Genomic DNA, 17,193 nt, shown 5'->3' on the forward strand with positions numbered 1-17,193 from the left:
ACATTGTAATGGTTATGCATCTAGATGTGATGCGATTGTGTACGATAGTTTTGTGAAGCACTCTTGCTGTCTATTTACCTAATTGTATTTACGTAATTGTAGTATAAAGGAAAAGGAGCAATGGTTATTGGGTCCTGTCTTCTCTTCTCTAGTCATTTATCCTGCCTAGCCTGAAATTCACATGTATCTATATATGCATGCACTATTATAAGGAAATATTAATACACCTAAACATAAACATTCTGCATACATAAATTAATATAGATTTAACTTTATTGAGAATTTATAGGGTGGACAAGTTATGGAGGCTTTGCCCTATTATCCTGTACTGAAGGGAAGATTTAACTTCAAACGCATAAATACTTATGTCCTTCTCAGATGACACAACCGAATTACTGGCAGTACATGTGAGGAAAATAGGCACCACATAGAGACTGTTTACAGGACATCAAACACCACTGAAGAAAAATTCAAGGAAGTAATAACAAGGATTTGGGCACTTCTGCAAAACTGACCAACTCCATCCATAGAGGTCGTCATTACTGGGGACTTCAATTTACCATGCACATCATGGCCATCAATGAAAATTGATGGAGAACCCAGGGATGAAAAATGCGAAGCAAAAAAACTCAAGTCCAGAATTGAAAACTGCTACCTATCCCACCAGAGGCAACAACACATTGGACCTGGTACTAAGCAACAATGTTGAGCTAGTCCAATCCTATGAAATAATTAAAACAATGAGGTCTGGCCACAACCTCATCAGGATCTACATCAACAGCCTCCCAACACCCCCAGGCTTCAGACAACCACAAACCAACATACAAACTCTTCACTTAGTAACCTTGACTTGTATGAAAAAATTAACTGGGACAAACTAAGAAGGGAACTTGAAACTGACTGATCAACCCTTTTCACAGATAGAAATGCAGAAGAATCTCTGGATGCCTTCATGATGAAATACATAGTTATGTATGAACAATGTATCCCACAGAACTCCAAAAGTCAACAAAACAGATCCCCATGGTAAAGGAGAACCATAATGAAGCAGAGATCCAAGATAAGAGCAAAGCTTACTAAGACATCACACCCACGCAGCATCACCAAAGTAAAAATGGATATAGAGGATATAGAAAGAAAGCTCATCCTATCACACCAAGTACATGAACAAAGATGTCACTTTCCCACACCACATCACAAAGATATGAGGGAAAGTAAGGCAGCTATCAAGCATTAGAAGAAAAAAAAAAGGGCTGAAAGGAAACCTTACTGAAATGTAAAAAATCCTGAAAAGGATGGAGAACATTGACAAAAGTCTCTTCTTTGAATACAGCAAAAACTGAGCAGTGAACATGCACAACAGTTATATAGATTTGTCATTAAGGAGATATCAAGTACATGTACTAGAGAAACATTACCATTAGTGATGTAGAAAGTTAAAGTGTACTTATGCAAATTGGTGAAATTTATTAGGACATTAACTCCCACCTAAGAAGTGTTAGAGAGATGGGAGCATGTAAGAGTCTCTTAACCTCCTATTAAACAGAAATAAGTAAGCTTGAGTCTACTAAGTGGAAGCCCCACCCTTTTCATTGAGGCCCTCTCACAGATGTCTCTCGCATATTAATATGGGATTGTTTTAATGTTATAAGCTAAAACTGGTTGGGAAAGGGGAACATTCACCAGTTGTGAACTTTCCATGTGTGAAAAAGTGCAAGAAATACAGATGAAGTTGATAGAGGGCTTGAGCCCAGTCCAGAAACTGATTAATTATCAGCCTCGTAGAGCTGCACCACTTGATGGAGATGAGTGGGCTAACAGGTTTTGAAAATGGCTTGCTTTGCTGTCCATCTTTTAGGACCACAGGGGATAGGGAAACTGTAGATTGAGAGAAGCAAATAAGTGTGTTGGGGGAGGGGGAATGAACTGTGTCATGTGAGGTGGCATCTGGGAATGGATACAAAGAGATTATAGGAAGGAGTGATTGCCCCTAAGACATTGTATGGGGGTGGAGACTTTGAATTTAAGAGAAACAGAAAGACGTTTAAATATATTTGAGATGAAATGTGTAGGAAGTATGGTTTTAGTTACAAGGTTGGATAGAATAAGAAACGAGGTGAGGAGGGAAGTGAGGGTGGGAAGGGATCCGGCAGATGGGGCTGATGAAAGATTGATATAGTGGATGGAGTGAACTTGAGGGGCTGAGGATGAGATGGATGAATAGGGTGGAAGGAGCTGAGGATGAGATGGATGGACAAGGTGGAAGGGGCTTTGAGCCAGAAGGGAATGCCTGTTGAGCAAAGAAGGGAGAAGGCAGGAGATAGGAATGACTGGAGAATGATTGTGTATGGATATTTTGATGCAGTGCAAAGGGATTTCTCTCCATCTCCATTTTCTGCATGACGGGACAAGGAAGGAGGGTCACTGGGTAAGTGAAGTGGCCCTACTAGAGGCTACTAAATAAAGTCAAAACCCATAACAAGGGAAGAAAAGTGTGGAGTGCCATGAGGAAAAAATTGTAGTGGAGAGTTGATGGTGATGTGTCTAGAGAGTTAATGATAGCAAATACAGTGTTTAGGAAGAAAGTCAAGCATAAGTACACATGAGAGCGGGTGGTGGATAGAATGGTGGTAGGTAGGGCTTTAATGGACTATATAGTGGTAACCAGGAGAACAGTAGGAAGAGTTTTGGATGTACATGTACTTAGGGGAGAGAATGGAGGAATATCAAATTGATTTTTAGTGGAAGGTAAATAGAGAGTGGAGGATAAATGGAGAAAGAGGATAAGGATAGAAGGTAGGGAGGTGCTTAGAATAAACTACTTAAGTGAGAAAGAAAAGGAGTACAAGAAGAAGCTGAGGGAAGAGTGGGAGAGAGTGAAGGATAGAATAGAACTTGGAGTGGAGGAGGAATGGGGATATTTCGAGGAGGGAGTTGCAAGGTGTGCAAATATGGTGTGTGGAACAAGGACAGGAGAAAATAGAAGGAAAGGTAGTGAGCAATGATCCCTCAATTTTTTCTGCTGTGAGTGTGCACAGACATTTGCTTGAGTGCAAAATTTGCCTTTTCTAAAGAATATGTGCACACCCATGGCGGTAAAGTCGTTTCATTTGTAATGGAAGCACTTAAGTTAGAAGAGAGACAAAAAAAAAAAAAAAAATTATTGGTTTGACAGTTGGCAAGTTATCATATTCTTAGAGAATTAATAAGTTGATGTTTGTGTGGAACTTCTTTATTGAATGGATTTTAATATAATTTGAAAACCTTGTGTGTTCACATTTTTTCTTTGTGTGCACAAGTTGTAAAACATATGTGCATGTGTGCACAGCTTAGAGGGAACATTCATACTGAGTGGTGAGATGATGAAACAAAGAAAGTTGTAGAAGAGAAGAAACAAGCATTCACAGTTTGGTTGCAAAATGGGATAAGAAAATCATATGGGAGGTCCAAAGAAAAGAGAAGTAAAGCATAAGAAAAAGGAGAACACATGTGAAATGGGGTAAGAGTATGACAGAAAATTTTGAAAGTAATAAAAATGTTTTGGAAAGAAATTAAGAGAGGAAGGGGAGGCAAATCATGTAGAGAAGAAAAGGTAAAAATGCAAATGGAGAAATGATAATGAAAAAAAAAGCAGTAAGAGGAAGATGGGCAGAGTATTTTAGGGAGTTGCTAAATGTGAAGGAGGATAGGGAGGCAAAGGTAGTTGCAGTGGGAAGTGCAAAGAAAATGACAGTGATGAATGAGGAAAATGGAAGCAAAATGAGAACAGATGAATTGAAAGCAGTTATTAAAATGGTGAGAGTAGCAGGTAAGGCACCTGGGTTAGATGGGTATTATGCAGAGTGTCTAAAAAAGGAGGTACAATGATGGTGGACTGGCTGGTGAGGTTTAGTATTTGTCTAAAAGAGGGTAGAGTGCCAGAGGACTGGAAAAGTGCCTGTATAGTTCTGCTTTACAAAGGAAAAGGGGACAAGTGTGATTGTAGTAGTTTCAGAGGGATCAGTTTGTTAAGTATAGTTGGGAAGGCTTATGGGAGGGTTTTGATTGACAGGAACAGGAATAATTGGTGAGGAACAGTGTGGGTCTAGGGTATGTATGGGTTGTGAGAAAACATTAGGAAAAGGTAAGGATGTTTTTTTGGCCTTTAATAAGGTTTGGAAAAGGTTTATGATAGAGTAGACAGGAAGGCACTGTGGGAGGTACTGCAGATATATGGGATAGGAAGAAGGCTATTCACAGCAGTCAAGAGTTTTTGCGAGAGTAGTAGAACCTGTGTTAGAGTTAGAAATTTAGAGAGCAAGTGGTTTGAGGTGAAAGTGGGACTGTGATAGGGATCTGTCATGTTGCCATGGATGTTCAGTTTATACATGGATGGAATGATGTGAGAGGTAAATGCAAGAGTAATGAGCAGGGGATTGGAAATGGTTAAAGAAAATGGAGTAAAATGAAAGATAAGCCAGTTGTTGTTTGCTGACAACACTGCACTTGTGGCAGGATCAGAGGAGGGATTAAGGAATTTAGTGACCAAGTTTGGGAAGGTGTTGTTATGTGCTAGGCCCTGTATTGGCGTTGATACATCGAATCATAAACTGTGACTCGAGTAGTTCCTGCAATCCAGAATCCTAGATCGACATTTAGCCTCTTGCGATCAATTTAACTTCACTGGGATAAAGAAAATTGGTGGGGTACAATCACTTAATTTAATACCTAAATCATATTACTAAATCTTACTAGTTAATCGGTGTGAACAGAGTGCGGGCGTGGTAATCAGGGGGTCAAAAGTGCCTGCACATCTTTTTTATGCTACAGCTGTACAACACCAGTGCCAATGTATGTCTATGTAACCTATCCTATTTCTTTTTACCCAGCTCCACATAATTTACCAGTATCTTTATTTTTTTGTGAAGAGGGCTCACAATATAGTCACTACTAGCTATCTACTATATATAACTAAAGGGACATGGAAGTGGGGGTCCTACTTCTTTTCTTCATTTGATTTATGTGCCCTCTGACCTCTGCTGGCAGAAGGCCCTGATTTTGTATTCCTCCACTGCTGGCCTCTTAAGTCTTCCACATCATCGGTGTGTGTGATGCCCGCATCTGTTGTGTAACATGTCACTGTGAAAACACGAGTCCGTTGTGTAACATGTCACGGTGAAAACACAAGTCCATTGTTCCTCCACTACCAGCCTCCAAGTCTTCTACATCATCTGTGTGCACGATGCCTGTGTCCGTTATGTAACATATCACAGTGAAAACACGAGTCCGTTGCGTAACATGTCATGGTGGAAACATGACAGTGTGCAAAAGAATGAAGTTGAAGATAAATGTGGGTAATTGTAAGGTGACAAGATAAACAAGGGGAGAGGATGGCAGCAAATTGGAAGTGATTATTAAGGGAGAGAGACTGGAGGAAGTGGATGGGTATAGATCCTGTGTAGCCACCCTTTCCACACATGTGCCCAGCCCACATAGACCTCTTTTCGGAGTAATGGCCAGCTCGCTCAGTGGAGTGCAATTGCCATGCCACAGCTCAAGCTACCCAGGTCCACTGCTGGTACAACGTGTATGCCTGGCCCCTCCCCGAATTGAGTGTCTGCCAATGCATGTGGATTCAGGATTGGATATCCCTCCGTTGGGACAAGGTCGGGGCAAGGTCCTTAGCGGCAAACTCTGGTGGCACAACTGGCGCCACCTCCGCCCAGTAGCCCCATGCCCTACTGAAAACGCTGCGCCTCTCGTGTCCCGTCCTTCATTGGAGGACCTGTGTTTCTCATGCACAGATCCCCCCATGGTTCCCCATCGCTCTTCCCAGCTCACGAATAGATGTACCCCTCGCAATGGTTCTATGAACACAGTGGCCGGGGGAGGTGTGGCATGGTGTGCTGTACAATAGTGTGGCACAACACAGTGATGCTTCTCATACAAGGGGCCTTTCATATGGCTAACAAGGCCACTTTTCATATGGCCAGCTATGTGAGAGGGTCAAGCAGGGCTATGCATACCAGGCGTGACCACAGTGTCACATAAACGTGAATGACTACTCAAGCAGGCACTTATTAGGAATAAGGTGGAATGTAGGTAGGAGTGCAGACATTCAGAAGCATGCCGATGTTACATGCATGTAACCGTGCCCAGAGCACGGAGCTACTAGGTAGAGTTGTGAATATAGCTATATTAAACATTTGGTAACATATCCGCTCTGCAAGGCGAAAGAGACGCCTTGTCGACAACCCACACCGACAGATACCCATTAGCCTTTCTGCGCACACCACTCACCCTCCTGTATGCATAAACTACTGATTAATAAAATGTAAGTCACCCAATGTGTGTTTCACTGTTGTTGGTCTCACTTGCAACAGAGTATGTGGGGATGAAATGAGTGGGAGAGTGGATTTATGCTTTTGACTTTGGCTACCTCCCTTGTAAGGGGAAAAAAAGCCATTGGTATATGTATGTACTTCACAAAGTCTCTTGTCAACTTTAATATGTCACTTTCAAGTCTATGAAAGCTCCTGAAATTAACCATATGTATTGCTAAATACTTCTTTTTATAATGTAACTTTGATTTTTTTTTCTTGTTATACCCCAATACCGTCTGGGGTATTGGCTGCTACCCGTCTGGGGTATTGGCTGCTTGTTATTGTGGCAAAGTAGCATGCAGTTGATACTTTAGGGTCTATATGGGGCGCCCCTATGGACCAGAGCCACACATCATTTTGTCTATGATAGAGGAAAACTCTTCATAGAGAAATGATGACACTTTTATACTACAACTGTCCCTCCATTATGCTGTCCCCCAACCCCTTGCTGCTATCCTGTACCATCTCTCTGAGTATTCATTTTCTGCTGTGGGGGAATTCCCTGTGGTGGGGGAAAAGAATACTGCCACCAAGTATTCCCACTTGGATTGTAAGAGGCGAGAAGAAAGGGACGGGGATTGGGACTAGGCATCCTTCTCCTTGTAGCCCCACAGGGGACATTCCTAAACAAAAAAGTAAAGGCATAAGAGGGTCTGGGAGTTTTCGGAACAGCACCCTAAGGTTTGGGTCTTTTAGAGTAAAAGGGAAGAGGTAGGTGGTATGTTTGTGAGAAGAAAGATGGATGTGTTGGCTTTGAGTGAAACAAAGTTGAAAGGGAAGGGTGAGTGTAAGTTTGGGAGTGTAAGTGGGAGGTTATCAGGAGTGAAGAGAGGGCGAGGGAGGGAAGGGGTGGCTATTCTAGTAAGTGAAGAGATAGGTAAAAGTGTAGTGGAGTGGAAGGAGGTTTCCTCAAGGATAATGTGGATGAAGGTGAAACTGGGAAAGGAGATGTGGGTCTTTGTAAGTGCATATGGGCCTGGCAGTGAGAAGAGTGTAGAAGAAAGGGAGGCCTTTTGGATAGATTTAAATGAGTGCATAGAGGATTTAGGGAGAAATGTCAACGTAATAGTACTGGGAGAATGCTAGGGTAGGAAATGTTCCAATTGATGGAGTGGTTGGAAAATGTGGAGTTCCAGGAAAGAATCGTAGTGGAGAGTTGATGGTGGAAATGTGTCTAGAAAGAGAGTTGATGATAGCAAATACAGTGTTTCGGAAGAAAGTCAAGCATAAGTACACATGGGAGAGGGTGGTGGATGGAAGGGTGGTAGATAGAGCATTGATGGACTATGTAGTGGTAAATAGGACTATGATAGGAAGAGTTAAGGATGTACATGTGCTAAGGGGAGAGAGTGGGGGAATATCAGATCATTTTTTGGTGGAAGGTAAGTTGAGATTGGAGGATAGATGGAGAAAGAGGAAAGGGACAAAAGGTAGGGAGGTGCTTAGAGTGAACTCTTTAAATGAAAAGGAGAAGGAGTACAAGAAGAAGCTGAAAGAGGAGTGGAAGGAAGTGAAGGATAGAGTAGAGCTGGGTGTGGAGGAGGAATGTGGATGGTTCAAGGAGGGAGTCACAAAGTGTGCAAGGATGGTGTGTGGAACAAGAAGGACAGAAGGAAATAGAAGGAAGGGTAGTGAATGGTGGGATGAGGAAACAAAGAAGGTTGTAGAAGAGAAGAAGCGAGCTTTCACAGATTGGTTACAAAATAGGACAAAGGAGTCATATGAGAGGTAAAAAGAAAAGAGAAGTAAAGCAAAAGGTAAAGGAGGCAAAAAGGAGAGCAGATGTGAAGTGGGGTAAGAGTATGACAGAAAATTTTGAAAGTAATGAAAAGATGTTTTGGAAAGAAATTAAGAGAGAAAGAGGAGGTGAATCAAGTAGAGAAGAAAAGGTAAAAGGTGAGGATGGAGAGATGATAATGGAAGAGAAGTTAGTAAGAGGGAAGATGGGCAGAATATTTTAGGGAGTTGCTAAATGTGAAGGAGGATAGGGAGGGAAAGATAGCTGCAGTGGGAAATGCTAAGAAAATGAGAGTGATGAGTGAGGAAAATGGAGGAGAAATAAGGAAGGATGAAGTGAAGGCAGTTGTTAAGATGATGAAAGCAGGTAAGGCACCTGGTCTGGATGGATGCCATGCAGAATATCTAAAGAAAGGAGGTACAGTGATGGTGGACTGGCTGGTGAGGTTATTTAATGTTTGCGAGAGAGAGGGTAGAGTGCCAGAGGACTAGAGGAGTGCCTGTATAGTTCCACTTTACAAGGGAAAAGGGGACAAGTGTGAATGTAGTAGTTTCAGAGGGATTAGCTTGTTAAGTGTAGTTGGGAAGGCTTATGGGATGATCTTGATTGAGAGGATTAGGAGAGGAACAGAGGGAGTAATTGGTGAGGAACAGTGTGGATTTAGAACGGGTAGAGGTTGTGTAGACCAGATCTTTGTGGTAAGAAAAATATGTGAGAAAGCTATAGGAAAGGGGAAGGATGTTTTTTTGGCTTTTATGGATCTGGAAAAGGCTTTTGATAGGGTAGACAGAAAGGCACTGTGGGAGGTTATGCAGGTATATGGGATAGGAGGATAGCTTCTAGGAGCTGTCAAGAGTTTTTATGAGAGTAGTAGAGCTTGTGTCAGGATTAGAAATGGAGAGAGTGAGTGGTTCAAGGTAAAGGTGGGACTTCGTCAAGGATGCGTTATGTCGCCCAGGCTGTTCAACTTATACATGGATGGGGTAGTGCGAGAGGTAAATGCAAGGGTAGTGGGTCAGGGGTTGGAGATGGTTAAAGAAAATGGAGAAAAGTGGGAGGTGAGCCAGCTGTTGTTTGCGGACGACACTGCGCTTGTGGCAGGATCGGAGGAGGGACTGAGGAAGTTGGTGACAGAGTTTGGGAGAGTATGTGATAGAAGAAAGCTAAAGATAAATGTGGGTAAAAGTAAGGTGATGAGATGTACAAAGGGTGAAAGTGGCAGTAGACTGGAAGTGAGCATTAAGGGAGAGTGACTGGAGGAAGTGGATAGTTTTAGATACTTGGGTGCAAATGTGGCAGGAAAAGGTGGAGTGAAGGTGGAGGTAGAATGTAGATTGAGAGAAGCGAGTAAATGCCTTGGTGGATTGAAGAGTGTAATGAGGAATAGACATTTGGGAATGGATGCTAAGAGGAGACTGTATGAAGGAGTGATTGTGCCAACAGCACTGTATGGGGCAGAAACATGGAACATAAGAGAGGAAGAGAGAAGGAGTTTGAATGTGTTTGAGATGAGGTGTCTGAGAAGTATGATGGGGGTTACTAGGCTAGATAGAGTGAGAATTGAAGAGGTGAGGAGAAGAACGGGGGTGGAAAGGGAGTTGGGAGATAGGGTTGATGAAAGAGTATTAGGATGGTTTGGACACATGGAAAGAATGAGTGAAGAAAGACTAGTAAAAGAGGTATGGAAGGCAGATGTGGAGGGAGTGAACATGAGGGGACGTCCTAGGATGAGGTGGATGGATGGGGTGAAGGGGGCTTTGGGGAAGAGGGGAATGTCTGTTGAGGAAGGATGGGAAAGGACAGAAGATAGGGGTAAATGGAGAATGGTTGTATATGGATGATGTTGTGATGCATGTGATGGAATGGGCAGGGGGATGGGGGTGAGGTAGTATGTGTGAGCAAAATTTGACGCAGCCTGAAGGGATTTCTCCCCGTCTTCTCCTTTTATGCATGGCAGGACAGAGAGGGGGGGGGTCGCCAATTTAATGAAGTGGCCTTGCTGTGGATGTGCTGTGTCTGGCGACACTGCTTCTGACCCAGGGCAGTGGACAAGGTGCAGGGATGACCCGTCATCCAGGAGGTGCTAAGATAAGAGGGAGGGTGGAGGGGTGTGGAATGTTTTCAGGGATGGAATGGGTGGGAATGATTTTATGCCTTTTCCTTTTTGGCTACCTCCCTTGTAAGGGGGAAGAGCCTTGGTATATGTATGATGTATGTATGTATTTTTTAACATAGAGATTTAATATTTATGGGACACACTTTGATGTTTCTATTTTCTTTCAGATTGTTGATGGAGAAATGGCTGCCAAAATGCCTGAGATTCTGTATTCTTGTGAAGTGTGTGGTCAGGATGGACTTACTGATGATGATCTACGATCACACATGTTAATGGCTCATATAGAAGGTTCAACATCTTGTCCTTTTTGTGATTTAGGTGATATAAGTCCGGATGAAATGGTGCTTCATGTGAATTCAGCTCATTTGGATTACTTGAGTCCACAGGATGAACAAGTAGAGGTAGAGGCGTTTTTGGTGACAAATGGTTTTGGAGATTGCCCCTGGGTTACTAGTCCTATTACAAGAAACAAAGTAATCGATAGTGACTGTGTCCCAATGATAACACTAGATGATGATGAAGATGAAGATAAGTACAATGCAAACATAAACATGTCACATGATAGAGGAAACCATTCAAGTAATATAGGTTCACCATCTAGAGCTCAGCTGTCTCTTAACCTTAACCAAAAAGAAAGAAAGCACCATATGCAGAACATTTCAAGTCCTCAGCAGAAGGTTACTCAGTGCCCTTTGTGTGGAGTCAAGGAACTTTCTCCTGCAAAGCTTGAGGAACATATCAACCGGCAGCATTTTGACCTGACCTCGCCTTCCTTTCCAACAATGACTCCCCAGGACGTTATATATAACTGCCCACTTTGTGTTAAGAATTTTGAATCAAGCCCTGATCTTGAGCTACATGTGAACATCGAACACAAGGACATTCTTAGTCCAGCAAAGGTAAAATATATATATTTTTAGTGATATTATTTCTCAGTCACAGTACATAGAATTCAACTACATTATGTATGACACAGGTTTTATGAGTAGTATGCAAGTTTAATGATATTTTTGTAGATTTACTATTGTGCAGGGTAGAGAATTGACTCTTTCATTGGCCACCCATGACCAACATTGGATACCTGCAAGTAGTGGTTTTGCAAGGTAAACGTATGGGAGATTTGTCTTCCTTGCTGCCCACCCTATAAAAAACATGAATACCCTTACCTCCATCTGTCGGTTGCCAAGGGGCTGACAGTTGGTCTCTGAATAAGGTCCAAGAAAAGTGGAAAAAATCACACACACACACACACATATATATTTATATATATATATATATATATATATATATATATATATATATATATATATATTTACCTAGTTGTATTATACGGGAAGGGAGCTATGCTCATGGTGACCCATCTTTGTATCTTTCAGCATCAAATTTATTCTTAAAATCGTGAATAGTATTTGCACACACTGTTTTTTCATCTAAGTTATTCAATATATCCAGCATTCTGTGTGGGAAGCTATTCTTTTTCCTATCTCTTCTATAGTTGTCCTTTTTGAGTTTCTTTTCATGACTTTTTTTTTTCCATTCTCATTTTTTTAATAAATCTTTTCTGTCAAGGATTTCCATTCCTTTCATGATTCTATATATAGTCAGTAGATCACCTCTTTCTCTTCTTTGCTCTAATGTTGGTAGTTCTAGTTTCGAAATTCTTTGTTCATATGTTAAATTGAAAAGAGCTGGTGCCAACTTTGTTGTTGCTCTCTGTATTCTTTCTAGATTCCTTATATTCTTTTAAATACTGGGTGTCCATAGTGTTGCTGCATATTCCAGTTTTAGTCTAATCAATGTGACTAATATTTTTCTTATCATTTCTTTATCCAAGTATTCATATGCCACTTTCATTGACCTTAGTAGGTTGTCATGTTTCACGTACTATTTTGTTTATACGTCTGTCCAGTGTCATGTCATTGCTGATTATCACTCCAAGGTCCCTTTCCGAGTGCACTTTTTTTTTATTTCATTTTCACCAATTTTGTAATTTTTTAAAATTCAGTTTTTGCTTTTACCAAACTCCATTATGCTACACTTCTTGATATTAAAGTTCACCTCCCACTTTTGAGTCCATTTCCAGATTGTGTCCAGGTCTGATTGTAATGAGTCACAGTCCTCATTGTTGATACTTTCCTTAATATTTTTGCATCATCTGCAAAGAAATTTATATAACATTCAACTACTTCATCCATGTTGCTTACGTATATGGCAAACATGATTGGAGCCAGTACTGACCCTTGTGGAACACCACTAATCATTTCTTCCCATTTCGAGTATTTGTCTCTAATTACTGCCCTCATTTTTCTCCCAGTCAGGAAGTCTTCCATCCATTTTAATAAATAACCTGCAGTGCCACCAATTGATTCTAATTTTCCTATTAATTTTTTGTGTGGTACTTTGTGAAATGCCTTTTGTAGATCTACTTTTAATCACTTTTTCACATATTTTAGCTAATGTGCTTGTTAGGGAGACTGGTCTGTAGTTAGTTGGATCTTCCTTACTTCCTCCTTTATATATTGGTACAATGTTTGCATTTTTCCAGTCTTGTAGTACTTTCCCTTATTTGAGCGAGTATTTTATTATAGTGTGTATTTTATCTGTTAGTTCCTCCACACATTCCTTCAGTATCCAGTTTGCAATTCCATCCAGACCATGCGATTTTCTAACATCTAGGTTTTTTAATTGGTCACTGATTTCCTTTTTTGTTACAGTTATTTCCTTCATTTGGGGGGATTTCTGTTTTTCTATTCCTTCACAGTTAGGTGAGTTCTCAATTGTGAAAACTGATTTGAAGTGGTTAGTCATAACTCTTGTGGTATTGGCTGCATGTTATCATGGCAAAGTAGCATGCAGTTGATACTTTAGGGTCTATATGGGGCACCCCTATGGACCAGAGCCACACATCATTTTGTCTGTGATAGAGGAAAATTCTGTTCATAGAGAAATGATGACACTTATATACTACAACTATCCCTCCATTATGCTGTCCCCCAACCCCTTGTTACTGTCCTGTACCATTTCTCTTAATATTCATTTCCTTTTTTTGCCGACCCTGTGGTTGGGGGAGAGAATGCTACCACCAAGTCTTTTCACTTGACTCGTAAAAGGCGACAAAAAACGGGATGGGGGATGGGATTAGGAGTCCTACTACCTGTAGCCCCAAAAGGGGACATTCCTAAAAAAAAAGAAGTAAAAGCATAAGAGGGTCTGGGAGTTTTCCAACCAGTACCCTAAGGTTTGGGTCTTTTAATGTGCGTGGATGTGGTACAGATGAGAGTAAAAGGGAAGAGATAGGCAGTATGTTTGTGAGAAGAAAGATGGATGTGCTGGCTTTGAGTGAAACTAAAATGAAAGGAAAGGGCAACTGTGAGTTTGGTAGTGTAGCTGGGAGGTACTCAGGAGTGAAGATGGGATGAGGGAGAGAAGGGGTGGCTATACTAGTAAGTGAAGAGATAAGTAAGCGTGTAGTGGAGTAGAAGGAGGTTTCATCAAGGTTGATGTGGATGAAGGTGAAGCTTGGAAAGGAGATGTGGGTTTTTGTAAGTGTGATGGACCTGGTAGTGAGAAGAGCGTAGAGGAAAGGGAGGTTTTTTGGGTAGATAAGAGTGCATAGAGGGATTAGGGAGAAATGTCAATGTAGTTGTATTGGGAGACCTTAATGCTAGGGTAGGAAATGAACCAATAGACAGAGTGATTGGGAAGTATGGAGTTCCAGGCAAAAATCGTAGTGGAGAATTGATGGTGGAGATGTGTCTTGAAAGAGAGTTGATGATAGGAAATACAGTGTTTAGAAAGAAAATCGAGCATAAGTATACATGGGAGAGGGTGGTGGATGAAAGGGTGGCAGATAGAGCATTAATGGACTATATAGTGGAGACCAGGAGTATGGTAGGAAGAGTTAAAGATGTACATGTTCTAAGGGGAGAGAGTGGGGGAATATCAGATCATTTTCTGGTGGAAGATATATTGAGAGTGGAGAATAGGTGGAGAAAGAGGAAAAGGGCAGAAGGTAGGGAGGTACTTAGAGTGAACTGCTTAAATGAAAAAAAAGGAGAATGAGTATAAGAAGCTGAAAGAGGAGTGGGAGGTAGTGAAGGATAGTAGAACTAGAAGTGGAGGAGGGATGGGAATGGTTCAGTGAGGGAGCCATAAGGTGTGCAAAGATGGTGTGTGGAACAAGGAGGGCAGGAGGAAATAGAAGGAAGGGTAGTGAGTGGTGGGATGAGGAAGCAAAGAAAGGTGTAGAAGAGAAGAAGCAGGCATTCATAGATTGGCTACAAATTAGGATGAGGGAATCGTATGAGAGGTACAAAGTAAAGAGAAGGGAAGTTAAGCATAAGATAAAGGAAGCAAAGAAGAGAGCAGATGTGAAATGGGGTAAGAGTATGACAGAACATTTTGAAAGCAATAAAAAGATGTTTTGGAAGGAAATTAAAAGAGAAAGAGGAGGCGAATCAAGTAGAGAAGAAAAGGTAAAAGGTGCAGATGGAGAGATGATAATGGAAGAGAAGGCAGTGAGAGGAAGGTGGGCAGAGTATTTTAGGGAGTTGCTAAATGTGAAGGAGGATAGGGAGGGAAAGGTAATTGCAGTGGGAAGCGCTAAGAAAATGAGAGTGATGAGTGAGGAAAATGGAGGAGAAATAGGGAAGGATGAAGTGAAAGCAGCTATTAAGATGATGAGAGCAGGTAAGGCACCTGGTCTGGATGGATGCCATGCAGAATGTCTGAAGAAAGGAGGTACAGTTATAGTGGACTGGCTGGTGAGGTTATTTAATGTTTGTTTAAGAGAGGGTAGAGTGCCGGAGGACTGGAGGAATGCCTGTGTAGTTCCGCTTTACAAGAGAAAGGGGGACAAGTGTGAGTGTAGTAATTTCAGAGGGATCAGCTTGTTGAGTGAATGGTTTGAGGTATAGGTGGGACTTCGTCAGGGATGTGTTATGTCGCCCTGGCTGTTCAATCTTTACATGGATGGGGGTGGTGCGAGAGGTGAATGCAAGGGTAGTGGGTCAGGGGTTGGAGATGATTAAAGAAAATGGAGAAAAGAAATGGCAGAAGTTATGAATACATACATACATATACCAAAGGGTTTTTCCCCCTACATGGGGGGGTAGCCAAAAAGAAAAAGGCATAGAAACCACTCCCACCCATTCCATTTCCTATATATTCCACTCCCCTCCACCCTCCTCCCTCCCTCCTATCTTGGCACCTCCTGGATGATGGGTCATCCCTGCATCCTGTCCACTGCCCTGGGTCAGAAGCAGTGTTGCAAGACACAGCACATCCACAGCAAGGCCGCTTCATTAATTCAGCGACCCCCCTCTCCGTCCCCCCATGCAGAAAAGGAGAAGACGGGGAGAAATCCCTTTGGGCTGCGTCAATTTTTTTTTTCTCATACATACTTCCTCACCCCCCATCCCCCACCCACTCCCCCTCATGCATCACAGCATCATCTATACAAAACCCCTCTCCATTCACCCCTATCTTCTGTCCTCTCCCATCCTTCCTCCACAGACATTCCTCTCTTTTGTAATGCCCCTTTTACCCCATCCATCCATCTCATCCTTGGATGCCCCCTCATATTCACTCCTTCCACATCTGCCTTCCACACTTCTTTTATTAATCTTTCATCACTCATTCTTTCCATGTGTCCAAACCATCCTAATACTCTTTCATCAACCCTATCTCCCAGTTCCCTTTCCACCCCTGTTCTCCTCCTCACCTCCTCATTTCTCACTCTATCTGGCCTAGTAACCCCCATCATACTTCTCAGACACCTCATCTCAAACACATTCAAACTCCTCCTCTCATCCTCTCTCATGTTCCATGTTTCTGCCCCGTACAAAGCTGTTGGCACAATCACTCCTTCATATAACCTTCTCTTAGCATCCACTCCCAGATGTCTATTTCTCATTACACTTTTCAATCCACCAAGGCATTTACTCACTTCTCTCAATCTACATTCTACCTCCACTCCCACTCCTCCCTTTCCTGCCACATTTGCACTCAAGTATCTAAAACTATCCACTTCCTCCAGTCTTTCACCCTTAATGCTCACTTCCAGCCTACTGTCACTCTCTCCCCTTGTACATCTCATCACCTTACTTTTACCCACATTTATCTTCAGCTTCCTTCTTTCACACACCTTCTCAAACTCTGTCACTAACTTCCTCAATCCCTCCTCTGATCCTGCTACAAGTGCAGTGTCGTCAGCAAACAACAACTGGCTTGCCTCCCACTTTTCTCCATTTTCTTTAATCATCTCCAACCCCTGTCCCACTACCCTTGCATTCACCTCTCGCATGTAAAGATTGAACAGCCAGGGCGACATAACACATCCCTGACTAAGTCCCACCTTTACCTCATACCATTCACTCTCTCCATTTCTAATCCTAACACAAGCTCTACTACATACATACATATACCAAGGCTTTTTCCCCCTTTCAAGGGGGGTAGCCAAAAAGGGAAAGGCATAAAAACACTCCCACCCATTTCATCCCGAAATACACTCCACACCCCTCCCACCCTCCCTCTTATCTGAGCACCTCCTGGATGACGGGTCATCCCTGCACCTTGCCCACCGCCCTGGGTCAGAAGCAGTGTCGCAAGACACAGCACATCCACAGCAAGGCCGCTTCATTTAATCGGCGACCCCCCCTCTCCTTCCCCCCTTGCATATAAGGAGAGGATGGGGAGAAATCCCTTCGGGCTGCGTCAAAATTTGCTTACACATACTACCTCACCCCCACCCCCCCCGCCCATTCCTCCTCATGCAATCACAACATCATCCATATACAACCATTCTCCACTCACCTCTGTCTTCCGTCCTCTCCCTTCTTTCCTCAACAGACATTCCCCTCTTCCCCAAAGCCCCCTTCACCCCATCCATCCACCTCATCCTAGGACGTCCCCTCATGTTCACTCCCTCCACATCTGCCTTCCATACCTCTTTTACTAGTCTTTCTTCACTCATTCTT

At 42.4% G+C, this 17,193-nt stretch overlaps 1 protein-coding gene across 1 annotated transcript in view; it reads left to right on the forward strand.

Annotated features, from left to right (window-relative positions):
* The window catches only part of LOC143020302 (zinc finger-containing ubiquitin peptidase 1-like), a 253,045-nt gene that overhangs the window by 421 nt on the left and 235,431 nt on the right, over positions 1-17,193 (forward strand). The window contains exon 2 of the mRNA XM_076176566.1: positions 10,384-11,115. Coding sequence (XP_076032681.1) covers positions 10,399-11,115 — 717 coding nt within the window. The 5' untranslated portion in view covers positions 10,384-10,398. The remainder of the gene's footprint in view (positions 1-10,383; positions 11,116-17,193) is intronic.

This window comes from Oratosquilla oratoria, chromosome 39 (genome assembly GCF_046742065.1).
Source record: "Oratosquilla oratoria isolate Oo_2021 chromosome 39, ASM4674206v1, whole genome shotgun sequence".
Lineage (NCBI taxonomy): Eukaryota > Metazoa > Arthropoda > Malacostraca > Stomatopoda > Squillidae > Oratosquilla > Oratosquilla oratoria.